At 34.0% G+C, this 24590-nt stretch overlaps 1 protein-coding gene across 3 annotated transcripts; it reads right to left on the reverse strand.

Moving 5' to 3' along the window:
- Nucleotides 1–4119: 4119 nt before the first annotated feature.
- LOC139847507 (sugar transporter ERD6-like 5) lies at nucleotides 4120–9575 on the reverse strand. Of its 3 annotated transcripts, none has more exons than XM_071837176.1 (18): nucleotides 9099–9575; nucleotides 8444–8506; nucleotides 8125–8214; nucleotides 7967–8026; nucleotides 7796–7861; nucleotides 7360–7425; nucleotides 7213–7288; nucleotides 7062–7126; nucleotides 6739–6831; nucleotides 6495–6575; nucleotides 6332–6416; nucleotides 6033–6076; nucleotides 5893–5955; nucleotides 5599–5658; nucleotides 5456–5509; nucleotides 4680–4739; nucleotides 4444–4558; nucleotides 4120–4370 (listed from the first exon to the last, which is right to left on the reverse strand). In XM_071837176.1, the coding sequence occupies exons 1-18, from the start codon at nucleotides 9258–9260 to the stop codon at nucleotides 4243–4245; spliced, it is 1431 nt and encodes a 476-aa protein (XP_071693277.1). In that variant the 5' UTR covers nucleotides 9261–9575; the 3' UTR covers nucleotides 4120–4242. The 3 variants fall into 3 exon arrangements, with proteins under 3 accessions (XP_071693277.1, XP_071693276.1, XP_071693278.1); XM_071837175.1 differs by having other exon boundaries at nucleotides 8444–8524; nucleotides 9099–9572; XM_071837177.1 differs by having other exon boundaries at nucleotides 8444–8553; nucleotides 9099–9214.
- Between the last annotated feature and the right edge of the window lie 15015 nt (nucleotides 9576–24590).

Below are 24590 nucleotides of genomic sequence, written 5' to 3' on the forward strand. Positions count from 1 at the left end.
ATTTTTCTGAATAATAATACGTAAAAATAATAATAATAATTTGCAATATATAAATGAGAGTGTTCACTTAAATGTTTCACCTCTAGATCCATGAATTGTTTCGAATTTAAGCCCTATTAAAATGTTTTAATATACAATTTTATATTTTCTTTCGAATATATAAAGTTTCAACTAACTAAATTAAATCTAATTTTCATTTGATCTTATTTAGATAGTTTACTATTCCCCAAGTATTTAAATTGAGACCTAACCTAGTTTTGACCTTCTCCAACACCTTAAATCGTAACGGTTTCCCTTTTTACAATTTCATGATTATATAACTAATGATATTACCCGAACCACCGAACCTTATTTCTAAATTAGTGTTAATAACTTATCCATGAGTTCGTCTAAATTACTTTTAGTGTTAAAGCTTAATTTATATTAATAGAAATAACTTTCGCTATTTATATCTAACAAATTAAGTGATAAGGATTAAATATCTAATCGTATAACAATGGTTCTTTTGACTAAGCTCAATGTTAAAAAAACTTAAGTTACATTTTAATATTTACAAAAGATAACAATCCATTTCACTAGGGCTCTACATCTAAGTAAACACTATGGAAACTTAGCTACTCATTATACTAGGGTAAACATAAAAATATAAGTATATAAACATAATAATAACGATAAAAATTGATAACGATAATTTTAATAGAATAAACTTACGAAAATCTTCACTTTCATTAACTTCAAATGGTAGAAAATTACAATAACAACACCCTTGCACTCGAACAATAATACCCTTAATCGCGAACAATACACCCTTAATATTGAAACTATCCTAAATCTGGAACCTTGAAATTAATTGGAACTGAAATAAAATAAAACTTCAATGATATTAAGTACTCGAAAAATTCATACAGTAGATAGAAATTGATAAATTATATTGTGTCTCTTTTTTCTCCCCTCTGTGTATATGCATCCGTAATATAGCAATTGAGAGTTTGTAATTGGCCAAGTTGATGAAGTAGAATATTCCTTTTCTCTGTAAAGTTTGTAAAAGAATGCATTCTATATTTGAGGCGTGCTAACTGTTTCATTTAATAACTTACGCGTTTCGCATAAACATCCACACGTTTCGCGTAAGAGCAAACTAGAATCTGGAAGTGTCACAACATTACGCGTTCCGCGTAAAGAAGTACGCGATCCGCGTAAGAGTAAACGTCAGTTTTTTTTTTTTTTCTATTTTTGTTCTCTGTTGACCCCGTGTTAACGTATATTGACTTGGAACTTTCATTTGAACTCTTTTTCTTCGATCATCTTGAACTTGCATATTTTTCGTCTTTTATTCTTGATTTCGGATAAACGTTTCCTCGATATATAATTTGTTTAAATTCGTCGTTTATCGTCTTTTCTTCCAACTTTAACATGTGTATTACATTCGTCGCTTTTCTCACAAAATGTGAATCTAATGTCCTTGTAAACGATAAAAGAATATAAAATATAAATGATATTGCGTCGAAATATATGTATGTTTATAGCAATATCAATATCAATACACATATACATATATAATCATATCCGTTTATATAAAGGTTCGTGAATCGTCGGAATTTGATCAAGGTTAAATGAATGTATGAATACAGTTTACACTTCTTGAGATTCAACTTAACAAACTTTGCTTATCGTGTCGGAATATAAAGATAAAGGTTAAATTTGGTCGGAAATTTCCGGGTTGTCACAATATATATCTGTATGTTTCATATATACAATATCATATTCATGTTAGGGTTTTACGAATAAAATATATACATACATTTAATATTTTATACTTTTCACATAACACATAACTCATAGTCTTATATTTAAATAAGTATTATCGTAAAATATAAGTATGTATGTATCATACTTTGTTATCTTAATTCATAAAACATTATATATAAAATTTTAGCTATATACTTTATGTAATAATATATAGTTCAGGGGTTAAATAGTAAATATATAATTCTTTTAAAATATTTTGTAACTATTAATAAAGATCAGGGATCAAAGTGTAAAAATCCAGTTTTTAATCACCATCTTCTTTTTCTCTTCCTGATCGAGCATCAGGCTTCTTCTTTTTTTCAATTCAAAATAATCTATATTATAATCTCTTAATTTTTATATCAATATTAGTGTTTCATTTTCATAACCATAATAGTATAAGTATATAAATTTAAACAGTTAAGGTATTGATTCATACCGAACAAGAACGAGAGAGATGATGTTTGAAGGTGGTGGCGTGAACAACAGAAGATGAGCAGCAGAGGCAGCCCAAAACCTTCGATTTTGGTGATGTTTCACGAACAGAAACACAGGAGCAGCAGCTGCAAACTGTGGTGGGCTCGGATGGTGATAAGTGGCGATAGTGTGGTGATGTTTGGCGGCCGGAAATAGCAACAAAAAGGCTGCTGCAGGTGGCGGTTTACAGCAGCAAACAGGTGGTGGTGGTGGTGGTGGCGGCGGTTTGTGGCTGCAAAAGATAGCAGCAAGTGGCGGTGATGGTGGTTGTTTTTGTTGGTCGGCGGTGGTGATGTGGGGGAAGTGATGGTTGCTGAGTTCAAGAGGAAGAGGAGGAGAGAGTTGTGAGTTTTTAATGAATGAATTTGTGAAGGGTTAAGGGTTCTTTTATAGGCCAAATAGTTAGAGTTTGATCACAATCCAAATTACTTAAAGAATGATCTAGAATTATGATTAGGATTAGGATGAACACAAAGAAGTTGGAGTTAGTTTAGGATTAGACTTTTATCCAAAGTTTGAAAAATTCAAATCTTATTTTTTTCCCCTAACAATTAAATAAATTTATTATTGTTATATTTATTTATTTATTACCGTATTTATTTATTAATTTGATTATTTTATTAAATTTTTTTTTTTTTTTTTTTTTTATGATGATGATCCATGATCGTTACTTTAAGTAACCTCGTTACCCATTTCGTTACTTTCATTAGTTTCGGTTTTTTTTTAACCGAGTTCGTTTGTTTTGGACCACCTAAGTTTCAAATTCGTTCGTATTAAAATGATCGAAAAAGTTGGGGTGTTGTGTTATAAAAACTTAAACATAAATTTCTTGTACTATTTCATTACTTCCCTTTGTATATTATTTTCGTCAGCAGTTAGGATCACTTAGAGGGAACTAAACCACTAATGCAATCATCTTTCGCTGTAGTATAACCCGGACCAATTTGAAGGCATTGACGATAACCCCCTCCCGCTGCTCCCGCAACGCAATATGCGAAATGCGCCCTTGGGTAGATTTCAAGGTTAGAGGATAACCTTGTGTGCAATGTTGTGGTCTCCGGGAGGATTTATACTTCTGAACTCTAACAAACAGAGTTAGGTCACTACCAGTTAAACTACAAAACAAGATTCGTTTGTATGTTGTATATTCTTCAAAATAAAAAGCGTCAGAAAGATTGAACTAGAAAAGTGAAAAATTATGTTGATTCTTAGTTTGTGATCGAAATGAGAAAATTTGGTTGCTCGTGGTTGTTGTTACCCACCGACCACCGCCAAAAAAGAAAATACATCTCAGAAAAGACAAAACTTTAAACTATGAAATACTTACAAATTCGGCCCATAACTTATTTACGTTAAATTTTTTACCCTTATTTTATATTCATTCATACTAACAAACATAACAATCATCGGCTTTAACAATATTGACACTTTTAGATAATTCATATACTCTCACCGTTCCTATTTAATTGTCCAGTATTCAATTTTGAAAAGTCTCAAATTAATTGTCTACTAAAAAAAAAAAAGTTTCTTTATATCATTACTTTTTGCTTTTAAGACAAAAAAGTAGGTATAAATTAAATGGTAAAATTAAAAAAATAAACAAAAAATACAATGTAATAATAATATCTCTCGAGTCCATGTATACCATTAGAGAAATGTAGTATAAAGGTCCTCAGACAGTTAAGCACCGAATAGCAAAATGCAAATCTTTAGAGCAAAAAGTTTAAATCAATCCGCGTAAATCGGGTTCATAAAATCTAAGGAGTTGTTCTCCCCCACTAAAGTGGATTCTCAGGTTTTTCGTTCGTTCATCACCTAATCAACCCCTAATTCTAATAAGTTTTGACACGAGCATTGATCTTTGGTTATGCAATATTGTACCAACAAAAGTTAGTCTAAATCGTTTCTTTATGCAACAATTCGAGTATAACATAAGACAAATGTATTACTATCAGCTCGTCAATGTGAAAGACTACATTAATTCTCTTTAATCGGGTTCATGGACACTTGTATTTCTTCTAGTGTCCGACCCTTTGTCTCCGGCACTAATTTTGCAACGAATAGGATGGTTAACCCGCATATGCTTGAAAATAAGAAAAAAGTTCCTGTGATGTGAATATATAGACATCCGTTAGAAATCATCAACAAAATTGTGTTGAAAAAAATAAAATAAAAGACCTGCAGTGCTCCACTTCATGAGGAAGTTAAAAAAGTATGTAACAGCCCAAGAGCCAGTCCAGTTAACTACCGTAACAAGGCTGCCAGCTGAACTTTTAATATTCATGGGAAATATCTGAAGCAGAATAAATTGCAATGAGATTTTATTAGAACTGCATGAATTACGATTTGCATCTATCTTTATTCACATCAATATCAATCAAATACTATAACATTTATCAGGCTAAAAGCCGTACCTCAGACATAATGACCCACGGTATACCTCCCATTCCTAGTGAAAAGGAACCCTTGAATACCTGCTTACAACAGCACAGATCTCATATATAAACACTGTTGTATAAAACCCCAATTACTCCTTTTAAGAATAGACCGATCCGATCTTAGAAAATGTGTAACGTCGGTTAATGGGTCAAAATTGAATTTGTTGGTCAAGTCAAAATTGCTCAACATTTTTATATGAATTTAAATTAGAATTTTAGAGTTACTGAACAAATGAACGATTATCTTTATGTTTTTAAACGATTGTGTTAAAGTTTATATTTATGTTTACTGTTTTAGTGTATACACCAAACAACAACAACAACAACAACAACAACAACAACAACAACAACAACAACAACAACAACAACAACAACAACAACACCACCACCACCACCACCAAACAGCAGCAGCAGCAGCAGCAGCAGCAGCAGCGCAGCAGCAGCAGCAGCAAGAAGAAGAGAGCCCAATCCCTCATTTTAGTGTATATATACACACATAATTTTGAAAACTGTTATTTAAATGCATAAAAAGTCCAATCTGATTAACCCCCGATAACTCCCCGAATTTCCGATTACTCCCTCCGAAATCCCGACCAAGTACTCCCCGAATAGCCAGTTTTGCAACCTTATATATGAATCTGTTGATAAAGTTAATAAAAACTACCAGAAAGCTTAATTATGAAGCAAAAAATGACATCTTAAATACTCTTGATATATTAAAAACAGTGTTGATCAGTGTATAAATACATTACCATTACTCCTACTAGTGCCAATACGGGGCTTAACCCCTTATAGTCTTGAAAACCCTGCAGCAGCAAATTGGAATTTTCAATGATATTCAGATGGAAAAAAATAAACTCAAGATGAACATAAAATTTTATAGAAATAAACAAACCTGTAGCAAGAACGATATCCCTGTGATGAAACAACCTAAGCTCGTTCCAGCAGCAGAAACCTTAATGAAAAAAAAATTTATATATGTTTGGATTGTCACTATGTGTAACTGTATCTGTTAAACCCAATTAAAAACTTAGATTGATTATTTTGGTATTGAATATTGATATATGATTACAACTTTCAACTCTTGACTACTTTCAAGCTAAAACAAAATGTATTAAAGGTCAATTTGAATTTTTTATTGAGAGTATGCACAAATGATTTGTAAAAATAAGATAAGGAATGTATTTACCATCAGTAGTAGTCGTCTTCCAGAAACGTCCATCAAAAGTACACCAACTAAGGTAAGTGGGACCTACAGAACGAAGTTCAATAATCATTTAAAATGCCAAAATTAAAGATATATAGCAGCTAGTTAGCAGCATAAATAACCTGAACGATAACCAAAGCTATTGTTCCAATGCTACCTGAAAAACCTGTAAGAGAACAACAAAGTTTCATCAACAAATTTGTATCAACATTATCAATTACGTCAAATCTAAATAGATTATGATCAGCAATTCGGAATTTTATACTCCAATGTCTAATCCATGGGTCGCATCTACCTTTCACCTCATATCAAGTAATTAGGACGCCATAACTAAATTATCATTTATTCAGAGAGTACACAAGACATAAAACACAACCAATCCTACCAAAGTAAAAATATAATCCGAAAGTGGGCCCCATACCTGCAGAAATAAATATCGAGTTTGCATAAAATGCAATAGCATTCACACCTCCAAATTGCTGCAACACCATGAGTCCAACTCCAACCTAAAACACAAGTACCGTCATTTGAATGCAAAGGCCAAAATAAATTCAGATGGTTCACAATATAACTGAAAATATTACAGTGAGAGATTTGGCATATTTCGTTTGGAACAAATCGAAGACTCTAGTTTCTGACAGCTGATCAAGTGTTTCTATATAATCCTGTACATTGAAATTAGCAACATATTCTAATCATCATTTATAAGTAATAGATTATAAAAACCGGAACTTTCTATAATTGCAACTTTTGACTTTAATTTTTCCATTTCAACTGTTTTTAGTAAACTAGTGAATCACATTGCAACATAAGTGAAGAATTTGTTACTCTAATTTCAGCTGCTTCTTTAGATATTTCTGCATTCTCTCCCCTGAGTCGCTGTAGAGCAGACTTGCAGTCCTCCCATTGACCAATTTTTGCCTGCAAGTAACAAGTTATCGTCCACCTTTCAAAAAAAAAACACATTTGGGCTTATATTTATTTGACCATGTCATGCAAGAAGCCAACACTTATACACAAAGTTTGGTAGTTCTGTTTATTCTTTACTAAAACCATACCAATTATATACCTATGTAGTTTTAATCCTATAAACGTATCTGAAGGTACCAATATAAATATTATAAACACTGTCAAATTTGAACACAACTTACTAGCCATCGAGGAGACTCGGGGATAAAGAACAAGCCAAAAATCTGTAGTAGACATGGAATGGTTCCTGAAACGAAAAACTGTTGTACTAATTAAATTGTCTTCAAGATTCAGTTAAAATGCTGAAACTTATGAGAGAAATTAGTCAATTACCAATTAGAGCTAGAGTGCGCCAGGAGATAAAAATTCCAATAATCCACATAGCAGACATTCCAGTACATATCATTAGCTGTATACAGTATTGAACGCAGTTAGTCATAGGCGTTATTTAATCTGTGCTGACAAAAGTGTGTTATTTACCTGATTAACAGTTGTGAATGATCCGCGAAGATTTTGAGGTGTTATTTCAGCTACATAAATAGGTACCTATTTAATGATTCAAAGTTGAGACCTTCAAAAGTAAAAGTCGGCCGAGTCAGGCAACGCATCAGGTGACGCCTTGGTTTGGAGACTAGCCCATCCAGATTCGCCCAAAAATGCCTTAAAAGTCAGTCAACGCTAAAAAGTTGGTCAAAGTGGGTAAAAGTTAGGTTGAAACATCTATATTTTTTATAAATTAGATTTTGTGCCATATATCTATGTATGAAATATTATTTATGTTTATGTTTGATATATCTATGTGTAATATATAGTTGTTTAATTTATTTATTACTGAAAGTCAACATTGGTCATTGACCGACTCGTCCCTGACTTGTGGATTTTACAAACTTGATTACAAGAATAAACTTTCACCTACCACATAAGAAAGAACTCCAATTCCATATCCAATAGACAGTCTTCCAGCATCAAGCAACCAAGAAACCTGCTACAAACATTTAAAAGATCAAGGATTACAAAAGTAACAATTTTACAAATAAGTATATATCATTATTATGTGTAAGAATAAATTGACAGGTAGAAGACTAACCTCTGAAACTAAAATTGCCAACCAACCCACGAAACAGAACATTTCAGATAGTCCCATGGTCTACGTTTTAGATCATATTACATTGTTAAAAAAAAAAATCAGAGTTAGATAATGGCACCTGACTACTACAAATCAATAGTTAGAATAGAAAATTTTACCATTCTTCGTCCAAAATGATCAGCTATTTTCCCACTCATTACTGCACCTATCATAGCTCCAATAGTCATTATTGACCCAAAAACTGAGTACTGCAAGTAAGGGTAGAGATATAAGATATCTAAACGTTAAAATTAAATAATATTGATATGTACTTTTTAACTGCAAATTCCGTTGTTTATATAATTGACATATGACTGTTAAAGATTTCAGATTTTAGTCTCTAAACCTCTGAAAAAGACTGTAAATGATAGATTAAGTTAGATTATATATTATATACAAAAAGTAAAGTAACTAAAGTGTGAATCGAAAATATATTACCTCTTCCAAGGACAAACCAAGGTCATTCATAATTCCAGTCTGAGCAGGAGATGAAAAGCCAACCTGTGCATCCACCATAGACTACATATTACACTTGATGAAAAATCGACCTACCTCATCCATTCATTAATACATTAAATCGACTGTAAAAGATTTATGCCTCATTCTAGTTTTTGTTTACAGTTTAGGAGTTAACCAATATTTTTCGTAGCTTTAACTCTACTTTTCGAGTATGAGGTAAATTTGTATCCGCTCGACGTGACCTAGTCTTCACATAACCGCAACGTTTCACTTGACAAAAAGTTGCATATAAAGTCTAAAAAACTTCAATGTCATCAATATGTTATATTGATGACAGCTCAATAAAAATTATTGCAGACTTCAAATATCTACTTATTTATAGACAGCTCAATAAAAATTATTGCAGACTTGCAGTCATCTTAGTAAAAGTATGTATAAAAATACTAATTACACATTCAGAATTTCAGTTCCACGGGGTCACAATATAAATTGAATTCATTTTCCTATTAGAAATTAGAAATTTGATTTACACAAGTAGATCAACCTATACAAATACAAATAAATAGTATTAAACAAAATAATTAATAATAATTATATTCGTTGATTTGATTATATTACTAATAGAAGAGCTTACAGCAGAACCGAACACGTAAGATCCACAGACCGCTATGGAAGTGCTCATGACAACGACACGTGTCGCTTGAGAAGCCGACTCATTGTTCCGATTGTGCCGGCTACCGTCACTGGTGGCGGTAAGCAATAAACTCTCCGGCGTAGTAACACCGTCTTCTTCCATATCAGTGTAGTGTAATGCGAGAACGTTGATGGCACGTTGACTTGACTTTTTGTTCAAAAATAACAACAAATATTTTCTTAAATTTTTTAAGGTGGTATTTATTGTTTAAGAATTAAGAAGATAATTTTATCTAAAAATTTATCGACCATGTCTATAGAGAGCTCGTACTTCTACCCGAATAAAACACACCTGCGTCATTTCGTCGCACTTTTATTTTCTTTTTATTTACGGACCATGTCTACAAAGAACACGTAACTCTACCCGAATAAAAGATACCTGACTACATCGTTTGGTCGCGCTTTTATTTCCTTTTAGTTCTCGGGGTTATCCTATCAAAAGTTCTCTTTAGATCATTTCAAGAAGCTAAATATATATTTGGAAGAGCATATTTTATTGATAAAAAAATGGCTAGCAAGAAGCTAAAGCCACAAAGGAAAGACACAAGCTATAAAAGATCATGAAGCTATGACTTCTCAAAAGAATATTAAGCTACACACACATAAACAATCTCTCTCTCTCTCTCTCTAAAAACAAAAACACTCTCTCTGTACAAACCTTATCTTCTTCTTCTTCTGTTGTTCCTTTCTTCTTTAGCCGCCATCTTCTTTCTTTTAGATCCATCAACCGTCGTCGTTTTGTAGCTCGTCTGATGCTCTGATTTTCGACCACTGGCATCTCGCCCGTGCTTTCGACTTTTATCGCTTTTTGTTTAATAATGTACAACCTCTGGTCCTACTTTTTCGGCTATATTCTTGTCCGTTCGGCTTCAAAGGTCATTCAGTGACTTCCAGGTGACGATTCCGAGTTTCGTACCACGGGATCTAAAATTTGTTAAGGTTTTGGGGTTGTTGTAGGGTTTAATTTGCTCGTCGGAATCTTCCTCTCCGCTCATCAAAGTCGTCTTTTTTCTTTTGGTGGTTGTAGGCGACGAATTCTGACGGAGTTCTATAATCTTTAAGGTCGGTTCTCGGTTTTGTTTTGTGGTATGGGTCGTGTGTGGTTGACCGGTTGTTGCTGTTGCTATGTGTTGAAATCCGGTGGATTCCGGTGGCGTGTTTGCTGCGTGCGACTACTGTGGGCGGTTGGCGGCAGCTAGCGGCCTTGAGTGGTTGCTAGCGGCCGACGACTGTTCTGGGTGGTTGTGGGTGGCTAAAACTAGTAGATTGGGGCTATTGCTTGGCGCTATGGTGGTTGTTCGGTTGCTACTCATGGCTGTCGACGACAGTTATGATTCTAGTTGCGGTTGGTGGCTGTTAGTGGCTGCCGCCAGTAGCCTATGGTGGTGTGGTGGTAGTCGTGTTTTGCTTGCGGCTGCCTGTTGTCGCTGGTGGACGTCGATGAGAGATACCTGCTGGTTGTTGGTTGGTAGTGTCTGCGGGTTTGTAAACCCTCAGAACACTTGTTGGAGATGGCCTGTTTCTTTATGGTTTGATTATGTTCCTTGTTTTGATTGGTAGTTTCCTGTCTGTTTCGTTCATTCCATATACCCCGTCGCCTAGTCATGATCACCTTCGAAGAAGAAACTTGCCCAAATCTTTTTCAAGAGCCTTTCGAATCGAAGACGAGGCTCTAAAAAGATAGAGATGGTTAATGTCGAGACTTCCCAAAACTGCTTTAATTAACGTAAATCTACAACCGACTGAAAAAGCTTTGCCGACCAAGAAGAGAGATTTGAGAAAAATTTATCGATTAAAGGCTGCCATTGTGCCATGCGTTTCATGCTTCCTCCGACTAAAAATCCAAAAAATTTAAAAGGGAGGTATAGCTAGCTTCGCAATTTGTCTAAACTGCCACGGACTGCACAAAGCTTTTCACAACACTTTGAAACGACCCAACCCGTCGTATTCCGGCCCATATATTTTTTTAACGAAATAATATTTACAACATTTAGGTCCCAATTATGTTTCCAAAAACATCTTCATTACAATAGTAAGTTTAATCGACTTTAAAACGTACATTACATAAGTTGAATTACAAAACGGGCATACATCCCAAGACCCGTTTGACATAACCAAAAGGTAAACCTAGACCCGACTATTTTACTTTCCAACAAAAACCGAGCATAGTGATTGAGAACGCTACCCAATCCTAATCAAAAGTCTAAAGCACAATCTTCTAAAGTAACCCGCAAGACACTAGTCCCCATGCTTACCCAAGCCGCCACCATGCGAACCTATAAAAATGTAAATACGAGAGGGTAAGCTAATACTTAGTGAGTGAGAATATACTACATACATACATATGCATAAAATGGACATGCCACACAATAACAATTAAATAGCACGTACCGAAGTCCAAGCATAAGGGCAAGCTAATCTAATCATACGGTACGATCGCTATACAACAAGCTAATAAATCAACAATGTAAGTACACCAACAACGATATGTACAACGCCATCAAGCTACACCCGGAGGGTTAGCTACATCACAACAAAACGATAATATATATATATATATATATATATATATATATATATATATATATATATATATATATATATATGTATATATATATATATATATGTATATATATATATATATATATATATATATATATATATATATATATATATATATATATATATATATATATAAACCGCCCAAGGTTAACCCCTTAACCCAATACCAAATGAGGATTGGCCGAAACTACATGAGCCTTAGTAAATCCGCACCACACGCGACTACTATCTTCAATACCATTACAACATCGAGGTTGGCCGAAACTACACGAGCCTTAGCGAATCCGCACCACACGTGACCACTACCTCAATAAGATGACCGAATCTACACGCGTCATCGTGAATCCACACCACACGTGACTCACCTCCCAAATCAAAACCCACGGTTTCGGGATTATATAAATCCACATCATCGGGGTTACTCCACCGCAACTCAATACCAACCCTTCGCCGTCGGGGTTATATAAATCCACATCACAAGCCCATGTGATAACGTACACACAAAGTGTGCACCTCGCCAAAGGTGGTCAACCAAAATGCATAACCGTGCTAATTGGACCTATTACACAAGTCCATCAAATCCACCTATATGTGAAGTGAGCTCTATAGCCGAGGATCACTTCACCCGACCCGCACCCATCCTATACATACATATGCACATAGTATATTGACACTCACCTTGAAATCTTGATGGATGCAAAAACCAAAATCTGTAATCGCCAATGGAAAATACCTATTCCATTTATCACATAACAAGCAACACAATTAGGGTGTATTACAAACCAACCCATATTGACACCTAGTGCAATTTCGACCCAATTGCACTTTCAAACCCAATCCATGCCCAAACTTACCAATAATCACCAACTAGAGTGATAATGGTCCTAATAACGCCAATCGAACCCAAACATAAGTGTTGAACACCTATCATGCCCAATTTGACACCTAAACCCTAATTTTGACTCATTTCAAAATTAGTCAACCAAATACATCCAAATGGGTTCCAACACTTCCAATATCACTAAACTAAGTGATTACACCCAACATCAAAGCCTAATCATGGCCAAAACGTCAACCAACCCAAAACCTGCCAAGTATCAACAATAACTAGTCACTATAAACCCCACTTCATCATCTAAAGGGGTTTCACCATTAACTAGCTCAAAACCCTAACTTGAATATCAAATCATAAAGATGAAATTCGGAGTTGAGACTTACCAATACCACCAAAATGATGCCATTGACGAGTAGAACAACTTTAACTCTTGAGACCCGACCCAAAACACTCTTCTTCTTCCCCGATTCAAGCTTTCTCTCACTAAATGGGTTTCTCACTCTAGGGTTTGAAGAAGGAGGTGAAGTGTGTAAAAAATGAGATAAGGATAAGCTTGGTATCAGTTTTTATGTTCACAAACTGTCCATATAGTGAAAAGACCAAAACACCCCAAAAGATACCCTTAAAAACGGGTCAAAATAGTCAGTTCAGCGACAATGTCTCGTTTCGCGACAACTAGGACGCGATAAACTCACCCAAAACGTGACAGTTTGCTCAGGTCAGGGGGTTTTCAGGTCATCGCGTTTCAGTCATCCATGTCACGATCCGCGATGATCCCAAACACGATAAGGTGCATCAGAACGCGATGGTTCACCAGTCTTGTCCAATTTCCAACGTTTAATTAATTTGAATCGACCACGGTTAAAGTTAAATGTTCACAAAGTTAAAATACGCACCTTAGGACTCCGTATGACGTCCCAAATGTCATGTTTAGAAAAACGGGGTGGTACAACTCTCCCCCACTTAAATTCTCGTCACGTAACCGTTCGGACCCACACTCTATGGTCCTCAAACAATAGTTCCAATCCGACTTCTACCACATTTCTCATTAACCCGAAGATTATTTTGTTTACCAAATACACACTTGCACGCATTCTGAGACATGCAACGCACACAACATCCGAAGTCTACAACGATCACTTAGAATACGCGGAATCACCATGTATTCTTCCAACTCCTCTAGGCAATTCTTCTCAAAGAGTCACCTTCAACAACTAAATCGTCACCCACGATTTATCGAATCCGCAAATCCGAGCACAAGAACTTGCTCAATCCCTCGCATCTGAAAACTCAACCAATCTCGTACCGAGATATCAACTCCTTAGCGTTCCCATACCAAGTACAATGCTAAAGTATCCACATACCAAAATAAGGTCAACAACCAAACCGATGAAGACCGAATAAAAGCGAATCCTTACGGATAACACTTACGACTTAACATCCCTTGTAGTGCGCAAACACGGCTAATACGCAACTACAACAAATATGTGAGCAAAACACGGCTATTGCATCACTAATCACCCAACATGGTCCTCCCAACCGAACCATCGGCGTATAAAACAACCAATAGTTCTCAAATCCAACATCATGAAGGCTGGCCGAAACTACACTCGCCTTAGCGAATCCGCACCACACGCGACTCACTACCTCCACCGCAACAACAATCGGGATTGGTCGAACATACACGCGCCCTAGTGAATCCGCACCACACGAGAGTCACTATCCCAATAGAATGACTGCATCTACACGTGTCATTGTGAATATGCACCACACGCGACTCACTTCCCGAAATCACAACACAGGAATGGTACTCCCATTCCCCACCGGTACTCACATTTCCCGATAATGTTATACCATGCCGATATAACACTACTCCAACACCATATAAACCATATGGTCAACCATACTCGCGTCATGGTGATACCTGCTTCGTGGTTTACACCATACGCATTGTCATGATGCTACCGGCTCCGTGGTTCACATCATAACTCGAGTCATACTCACGTTAAGGCACTACCGGTTTCGTAGTTCACACCTTACAACTTGTGCCATAGTGCTACCGGCTCAGTGGTTCACACTACAATACACGTACCATGATGCCACCGGCTCCTTGGTTTGCATCACAGCACACTCGCACATACTATGGCACTTCCGGCTCCGTAGATCATGCCATAGCATACAAATAATACACTATATACATACATGTATAATTATTCCACTCACTTGGAATCTTTGCACACGCATCATACGTACGCATACACCACGCCATCACAATCGAGCAAGAACCACCTATATCGCACATAGGCACCAAAACAACAATTCTCTAGAAGAGAGTCTAATACGCACATCCCTTAACCGGGGATCCCACCTTGCTCATTGATAGTGCTCCAAATGAACATGTATTTAAGCACAATATCCTTCCAATATGTAAATCTTTTAGTTGCAATTGTTCTATTTTTATGTAATATTCGTTTAAATAAATAAGTGTGAAGACAAAAGAATAAAACGACGATTTGAAGACGCAAATGACCAAAAAGCTAAAAAGTATAAAGTACAATTCAAGTGGTTCAATTTATTGATGAGAAACGTCTCAAAATTACAAAAGTACAAGCCGCAAAACGCAAAGTACAAGATATTAAATTATACGAAAAGGCGTTCGAAAATCCGGAACCGAGACATGAACCAACTTTCAACGCTCGACGCAACGGAGCTAAAATTACAAGTTAACTATGCTCAAGAATATAATATAATATTTAAATAATTCATAATAAGAATAATAATAAATAATAAAAAGTTGTTAATTGAGCATAGTTAAAGGATCATAAGTGAAAATATTTCAATCAATAATTCAATTCACTGAATTGAATTATCGTTAGCTACCTTTTCAGCTAACTTTCCACCTTGCCACAGTAATTCATTTTGCCTATAAAATGGAATTCAAGGAGGCACCAATAGATACACCTTCACCTCTTCATACTCTTTCTTTCTTTCTTATGTAATTTATATTTATATTTATAATATTAAGTTTAATTTAAGATTAATAATAATTGGGTTATTGTAAGAAATGTTTTACGGGTTTTAAAGTCGAAACTCTGTCCGTGTAACGCTACGCGATTAATCACCACTGTAAGCTATGTTCTTCCTTTTTAAATTAATGTATCGTAACTAAGTTATTATTATGCTTATTTAAGCCGAAGTAATCGTGATGTTGGACTAAATATTAAGATGGGGTTATTGGATTTTGTACCATAATTGGGGTTTGGACAAAAGACCGACACTTGTGGAAATTGGACTATTGACTATTAATAGATGGGGGGTATTGTCTAATTGAGTGACAACTCATTGGAGTCTGTCGAACCTATCTTCAAATTAATTAACCTAATAATTAATAATGATTATGGTTGTCCTATTTAGTGACGTTCATATAGAATCTGTTATAATCATTTAATTAATCAATTGGGTTGGGTAATTGATTATTCATTCTGATCAAGTGGATGAATTAATATTCATAAACTAATTAAAACAGGGGTGGATTACATACAGTGATAACTGGTGTAATTGTTGACAGAAGTGATAACTGCGTCACAGTTTAAATCCTTAATCAGTTGGAATATTTGACTTCGGGTATAAGGGTAATTTGATGAGGACACTAGCACTTTATATTTATGACCGATGGACTATTATGGACAAAAACCAGATAGACGTATCAAATAAACCAGGACAAAGGACAATTAACCCATGGTAATAAATTAAAATCAAAACGTCAAACATCATGATTACGGAAGTTTAAATAAGCATAATTCCTTTATTTTATATCTCATCGTACTTTCATTTATCGTCATTTTATTTATCGTACTTTAAATTATCGCACTTTTATTTTTACGCTTTATTTATATTTTTAATTATTGCACTTTTATTTGGTGTCATTTACTTTACTCTTTAAAATAAGTTATATTTAAATTATATTTAAATTTAATATTTTGCATTAGGTTTTAACTGTGATATAATTCTCAAAATCGACAAACCGGTCATTAAACGGTAAATCCCCCCAAAGTTACCTATAATTACTATATATTACTAAATCTAGTTTAACTACTTAATTAACTAATTTGACCTAGTAAGACACCCAATAATAGTGTCCACGGATCGACCTCCCGGACTTTACCTTAGCTATATTATTACACGATAGGTATGCTTGCCTTTTGTGTTTTAGTTTAATTTAGGTGATTTCCTGTTGTAAATAAATATAAAACTGATAGCCGTTTCATACACACCCTCTAGAACACATCAAGTTTTTGGCGTCGCTGCCGGGGACACTTTTTGTGTCTTCACGGGGTATTTAAGTTTTTTTTTTTAAGTTTTTGATTGATTAAAGATATATTAATTTAAATATAATAATTTAATAAATATAATAATATAATAATATTGAAATAAAATATAATAATATAATAATAATTTTGAATCAAATTTGAATAGTAAAGTTTTAAAAAGTCGTATTTATTAAATACTTCAGGGGTATATTATGTAACTTATAATTAATAATTTCTATCATGTCGCTTTCATGTGAATAGTAAATTAATTAATTTCGTTCATTTACTATTCAATGAATAGTAAATGAATAAAAAAAATATTTAAATAGTTTTTTCTTTTCTACTTTTTTTAAGTTAAAAAAATCAAAAAATCAAAAAAAAAAATTTAAAAAATAATAATAAAAAAAATCTCGTTTTTTTTAAAAATAAAAATAAAATAAAAAAAATTTTTAAAAAAAATATTTAAAAAAAATATTTAAAAAAAAATTAAAACGTAAAAAAAAATAATAATAATTTAAAAAAATAAAAAAATTATTAATTTCGAAAATTTTTTTTTTTTTTTAAGTTTTATTACTTTTGGATTTTTAGACTCTAGTCACAACTTTTAGTATTAAGTTTAGTTTTGCCATAGTTATTTTTATACTTTTAGATTTTTAGGCTTTGCCGTAAAATCTCTTAAGTGCTTTTTCTTTAGACTAAGATTTAGGTGCCTTAAATTTTTGTGACGCCGTGTTAAAATTTTAGTATCCTTTTAAATAATTCCCGTTTTTCGTTTAGAATCTCTTTTTAATTTTCGACGCGCTACAATTTTCTTATTTTTCGACCTTTTATTTTTCGACGATTTTCGACGCACTCTTTTTCTTTTTTTATTTCTCGACGCTCTAGTTTTTAGGACATAGAATTTTCTATTTCTTATCTAAAATTTCAAAACGAAAAATTATTTTAAGTGGTTAAATTGATAGACATCCAAATTTTCTGGTTCGTAGAAATAGTTGAATTTGTTAGTGGCGAGTTGTAGGCTTCCCATTTAAAGGGTCCTGGCTACCTGCTGCATCTATTGGCTATTCGAAACGTGGGCAAAATCAGAAAAATCTATTAATTTGATAACTTATATAATTTTTATCTTTTATAACTAATAGGATATTCAGTGAATGCACCGAGCAAAACGTTCACCACCTTTCATACGTTCACCACCTGTAACTCGATCAAGATATCTAGCCAACATTGTCGCCATTGATTTTTCTTTAGAAACATCATCTAGTTATCCAAGTACTCCAACTCAAAATCCTGATAATCCATTTTTTGAACCCGAATTCAAAATTGAAAACTCGGAGGATATTCAAGGACAATATCCTGAATCACTAATTATTCCTCCTGAAACACAAACCGTTAAATCAGAATCCTCTAGTGATTCAGATTCAACAAATTCAATTATGGAAGTAACGGAACCTCTAAGTATGGAAGACCGAATGAGAGCCACACGCACTGGCCAATGTCACGCTATTATTAAGCCAGACATTAATGCGTCAGATTATGAAATCAAAAGACAAATCCTACACATGGTAACTAATCAATGCCAATTTAGTGGTGCGCCGAAGGAAGATCCAAATGAACATCTTCGTACCTTTAATAGGATCTGTACTCTATTTAAAATCCGAGAAATTGAGGATGAACAGATCTATCTCATGTTATTTCCCTGGACTTTAAAGGGAGAAGCCAAAGATTGGTTAGAATCGTTACCTGAAGGGGCGATTGATACATGGGATGTTTTAGTTGAAAAATTTCTTAAATAATTCTTTTCGGCATCTAAGGCCGTGAGACTTCAAGGAGAAATTGTTACGTTCGCGCAAAAGCCAAATGAAACTCTATATGAGGCGTGGACAAGATTCGGAAAATTGTTGAGAGGATGTCCGCAACATGGTTTAGACACTTATCAAATAGTACAAATATTCTACCAAGGATGCGACATTGCTACACGAAAAGACATCGACATAACAGCTGGTGGTTCCATTATGAAGAAAACCGCAACCAAAGCTCACAAAATTATTGATAACACAGCCTCCCACTCGCATGAGTGGCATCAGGAAAAAGACATTTTTCATTCATCTAAAGCGGCTAGAGCCGATTCTAGCCATGACTTTGATTCCGTTTCCGCAAAAATAGATGCTTTCGAGAGACGAATGGAAAAGATGAATAAAGATATTCACGCAATACGAATCAATTATGAGCAATGCGGTGGACCACACTTAACGAAAGATTGTCACATTGAGCAAACCATGGAACAACGTGAGAATGTTTCCTAAATGAACCAAAGGCCGGGAAATAATTATCAACCGCCAAGGCTAAACTTCAATCGAAATCAAAACATTCTTTACAATCCAAATGGACCCAACAATAACTCGTATAACCAACAAGGTCCGGATAACCAACCAACTCAAAACAACACTTTCAATCAACAAAGACCTGGCTTGTATAAACCACCACAACAAACCGAAGAGAAAAAATCAAATCTGGAAGAAATGGTACAAAAGCTAGTTGAATCTCAAACACAATTTATTGCAACTCAAACCCAAACGAATGAGAGGTTTGATCAATCATTTAGAACTCAACAAGCTTCCATTTTGAATCTAGAAAAACAAGTATGTACTCTTGCTAGATTGATGAGTGAAAGGGAACAAGGAAAGCTATCGAGTAATACTGAAGTAAATCCTCGGAATGAAAATGTTAACATGGTTTCAACGAATTCTGAAAAACCAACACCAGAAGATGGGAAGGTTTTAGATGTGAGTAACAATGAAGAAGTTACACCACCACCACCACCCGAGTATGTAAAGCCAGTGGTGGCACCATACAGACCACCCATCCCGTTTCCAAGAAAAGGAGTTGAGTATGAGGAAGTAATAGGTAATAAAGTTTGTGATACCTCTGGAAAGAAGAAGAATAATAAGAAAGTACAAGAAACTAAAATCGTAAAGATAAACCCATTAAAGACAGTTCCACCAAAACCTCCACCTAGGGTAGGTGATCCGGGTGAATTTAGGTGATTGTGTCATGTATGATGCACCAAAACCTCCACCCAGCAATTCCTACTTAGTGATTGTGTCATGTATGATGCACTAGCAGATTTAGGTGCGAGTATAAGTGTTATGCCTCTTTCATTATATAAGAGATTATGAGTAGGTGAGTTAAGTCCAACGGAAATGAGTGTTCGACTCTTTGACCAAACCATTAAGCACCCAGTAGGAATTGCTGACAACCTACCCATTCAAGTAGGTAATTTAACCTTTCTAGTCAAATTTATTGTCATTGACATAGAAGAGGACTCAAACATTCCTCTAATTTTAGGTCGACCATTCTTAGCGTCCACCGGGGATTTATTTGATGTAAGAGAGGGTAGAATGACACTTAGTAATGATGAAAAATCGATCACCTTTGTGAGTCGAAAGTCTAAATCTTCACCAACCAAAACCGTTGAACCAATAAAAACGATTGGTAAGAAACATATTGTTTTACCAACTCCAACGGTAGTGCTTAACAATAATAAAACGCCTAAGTGTGGGGAAAATGAAGTAACACTTAATGATGACCTGATAACAAAGAACCCCATAGTTGATACGAAATTAAATGATCCCGTTATTAATAGTTCAATGACGAAACTTATTAAACGGATTCACGATGCTAGAACCAAGGGGAACTTTAAGTTATGTAACCGGTTAGTATCCAATATATCGCATAAAGAAAAGGCAAAACTAGTTGAATTTGTGGATATTACACAGGAATCCGACCAATGTCTTAAAGCAAAAGTCACAGATATCCAAGTTGATTATGGTCCAAAAGAAATTGACAATGAAGTTAATCACAAATTCGACACCACAGCTACCTAAGTGTGGGGAGATTCAGATGTTCTAAAAAGAAAATGCTATCTAGAGTTAGTTGTTCTGTTCTTGTATAGCTCCGAGAATGGAATCCAATTGGTCTTTTCCACTAGCAGACACTAAAGAACTAGTTTTCTCCCCCCATTCTATTTTTTTTTGTTTTTTTTGTTTTGTAGGTTTTGTATGAAATTAATATGCATTTTTAAATTTAAGTTTTGTGTGAATTTAAAAACAAAAAATTACTTTATTTCATTAAGTTTAAAAAATGATTTCTAAAATTCATCGTAAGTTGAAAACTAGGTCATGGAACCGAAATTGCTTTACTCGAGGGCGGGGCGAAGAATTTTGTTATCATTATTTTTAATTTTATTGATCTAAAGTATACCAAAAAAATTAAAAAACCCAAAAATCTTTGCTTTTAAAACAATCGCTTTAAAAACGACAAATTTTAAATTTTGTCAAGGGACGGACTAGGTAAACATACCGAAACTACCTAAAGTAAAAGGAAACAAAATTTTTAAAAATTATTCATTTAAATTGTTTTAATAAATAAAGGTTTTATAAAAAAAAATATAATAAAAATATTATGTATGTTTGTAGTTTATCTTATGTACAAAACAGGGTAAAACAGCGCACTTTCAAAGACTGATATTAAGTTCAGCAAAAGCTACTAATTTTGACGATAAGACGCAAAATATCAAATGTGATATAAAATAATATGTTTGCAAACTCGGTATTTTTAATCACTTTTCTACACTAATCACCCTCAATGAATTTATAATTATAGTCTGATTTCATACAAATGAGGGCATTGCATGATCTCAAGTGTGGGAAAGGGTTATAAATTCTCTCGGGTTTACACTTAGTATAATTGCTAAATTTTGTGAAAATTTGAAAAATTTTCAACTAAATGAATTCAAAATCATGTTTACACATATTTATGAACGATAAAACTAGGTGTTAATGTCGAAATTATTGTTACCTCGGAGAGAACATAAATGGAGAAACAACCCAAAATGTTAGAATTCATTTAAAATGGAATAGAGGAGAATAAAAAGGCAAAGAAAAAAATAAATAAAAGCTAAGTGTGGGAAGAATTTACCAAGTTCATTAAAACATATATCACCTATTTTGTACAAGATTATTGCAGGTACTTTTATTTTGGACGATACTAATCAGTTTTACCCGATTTATTGTAATACATTTGAAAGAAAGATGAATCTACACGATGAATCAATTCCATCATTAAAAGGAAGTAAAGTCTTCCAAAAAAGACACGCGCTTCTTGATTTAGGTCATGAAGTTGTCGTCCAGACCAGCTGTAGGTTGACGAAAAATCTAGAAAAGTCATCTCTAAAATTAGCAGGAAATCCACGGACCTCAGCATCAAACAGGGACGCCAAGTGGTCAGATTTATCCTAACCATGAGAGGATCTGTCTCGTAAAATGGGGAGGGCACCGTGCAAATTAGCTTGATAAGACTAATGAATCAGATCCCCAGAAAGGATAATCTCCTTAAAGATCAAAAATCAACTTTTAAGTCTGATATTACTCAATCCTTGAGATTGACTTTAAAGATTGAGAATTACAAACTCATGGAATTCGATGATATCTAAACTCGAGCTTGAACGAGAAAATATTTTGATCAAAATTACAAACCAATTTGTTTTCTGAAAACCAATTTTCAACGCGTTCATTACCATTGAATGTAAAATCCTAGGAATTCACCTGAAATTCATTAGGTCACCTGAACCAAATCGGGTGTCAACCGTAAGAACGGTGGTTTCATAGCATGGTCGAAGACAGGACCTTGTGCCAGACCAAAAAACTATAGGGTGATCTTTACTATTGCTCCTACAAAGGATAGTAATTGCATCCGACACGATATAGACCATAATTAAAAGCATGTCACGGGACATTGCCTTAACAGTTGCTTCTTCAACGCTTTCCTTTACAACCGGATGATAGTTTACCGAAAGGTAATATACAGAGCAAGTATACTGGACGTGTTGCTTTCCCAATACAAGGTTAGCAAGTGGGTGACACAAAACCATAAGTTTTGAGCTAAAATTTTCAAATCTGAAACCCACAAAACCCACAAAAATAATTTGCAAACACCGGTGAAGGGTTATTCCGAAAAACTTATCTAGGGTAAAAGCTAGAATGAATTTTCAAAAGATCAAATATTTTCATAAAGATCCAATTTCCTTAAAGGATCTAAATTTTCATAGTCATGTGGGACTGTAAACCACATCGTTACTATCATTGTTTATACCGCCGTATTAAAATGACTGATGTATAAAGTATGAGAATAAAAAAGTGATTCAAGTGAAGTGTGATTTTATTTTAAGTTCTGTATTGCTTGAGGACAAGCAACGCTAAAGTGTGGGGATATTTGATAGTGCTCCAAATGAACATGTATTTAGGCACAATATCCTTCCAATATGTAAATCTTTTAGTTGCAATTGTTCTATTTTAATGTAATATTCGTTTAAATAAATAAGTGCGAAGACAAAAGAAGAAAACGACGATTTGAAGACGCAAATGACCAAAAAGTTAAAAAGTATAAAGTACAATTCAAGTGTTTCAATTTATTGATGAGAAACGTCTCAAAATTATAAAAGTACAAGCCGCAAAATGCAAAGTACAAGATATTAAATTATACGAAAAGGCGTTCGAAAATCCGGAACCGAGACATGAACCAACTTTCAACGCTCGACGCAACGGAGCTAAAATTACAAGTTAACTATGCTCAAGAATATAATATAATATTTAAATAATTCATAATAAGAATAATAATAAATAATAAAAAGTTGTTAATTGAGCATAGTTAAAGGATCATAAGTGAAAATATTTCAATCAATAATTCAATTCAGTGAATTGAATTATCGTTAGCTACCTTTCCAGCTAACTTTCCACCTTGCCACAGTAATTCATTTTGCCTATAAAATGGAATTCAAGGAGGCACCAATAGATACACCTTCACCTCTTCATACTCTTTCTTTCTTTCTTATGTAATTTATATTTATATTTATAATATTAAGTTTAATTTAAGATTAATAATAATTGGGTTATTGTAAGAAATGTTTTACGGGTTTTAAAGTCGAAACTCTGTCCGTGTAACGCTACGCGATTAATAACCACTGTAAGCTATTTTCTTCCTTTTTAAATTAATGTATCGTAACTAAGTTATTATTATGCTTATTTGAGCCGAAGTAATCGTGATGTTGGACTAAATATTAAGATGGGATTATTGGATTTTGTACCATAATTGGGGTTTGGACAAAAGACCGACACTTGTGAAAATTGGACTATTGACTATTAATAGATGGGGGTATTGTCTAATTGAGTGACAACTCATTGGAGTCTGTCGAACCTATCTTCAAATTAATTAACCTAATAATTAATAATGATTATGGTTGTCCTATTTAGTGATGTTCATATGAAATCTGTTATAATCATTTAATTAATCAATTGGGTTGGGTAATTGATTATTCATTCTGATCAAGTGGATGAATTAATATTCATAAACTAATTAAAACAGGGGTGGATTACATACAGTGATAACTGGTGTAATTGTTGACAGAAGTGATAACTGCGTCACAGTTTAAATCCTTAATCAGTTGGAATATTTGACTTCGGGTATAAGGGTAATTTGATGAGGACACTCGCACTTTATATTTATGACCGATGGACTATTATGGACAAAAACCAGATAGACGTATCAAATAAACCAGGACAAAGGACAATTAACCCATGGTAATAAATTAAAATCAAAACGTCAAACATCATGATTACGGAAGTTTAAATAAGCATAATTCCTTTATTTTATATCTCATCGTACTTTCATT

This window comes from Rutidosis leptorrhynchoides, chromosome 5, assembly GCF_046630445.1.
Source record: "Rutidosis leptorrhynchoides isolate AG116_Rl617_1_P2 chromosome 5, CSIRO_AGI_Rlap_v1, whole genome shotgun sequence".
Taxonomy (NCBI): Eukaryota; Viridiplantae; Streptophyta; class Magnoliopsida; order Asterales; family Asteraceae; genus Rutidosis; species Rutidosis leptorrhynchoides.

Bases quoted from the DNA above. Each gene is read 5' to 3' on its own strand.
- LOC139847507 (XM_071837175.1), bottom strand. From the start codon at position 9,260: ATGGAAGAAGACGGTGTTACTACGCCGGAGAGTTTATTGCTTACCGCC. The intron at 6,576-6,738 runs GTAACAAATTCT...TTCAATGTACAG, and splicing joins AAGAAGCAGCTGAAATTAGA to GATTATATAGAAACACTTGA. The intron at 6,417-6,494 runs GTAATATTTTCA...CTTGTGTTTTAG, and splicing joins AATATGCCAAATCTCTCACT to GTTGGAGTTGGACTCATGGT.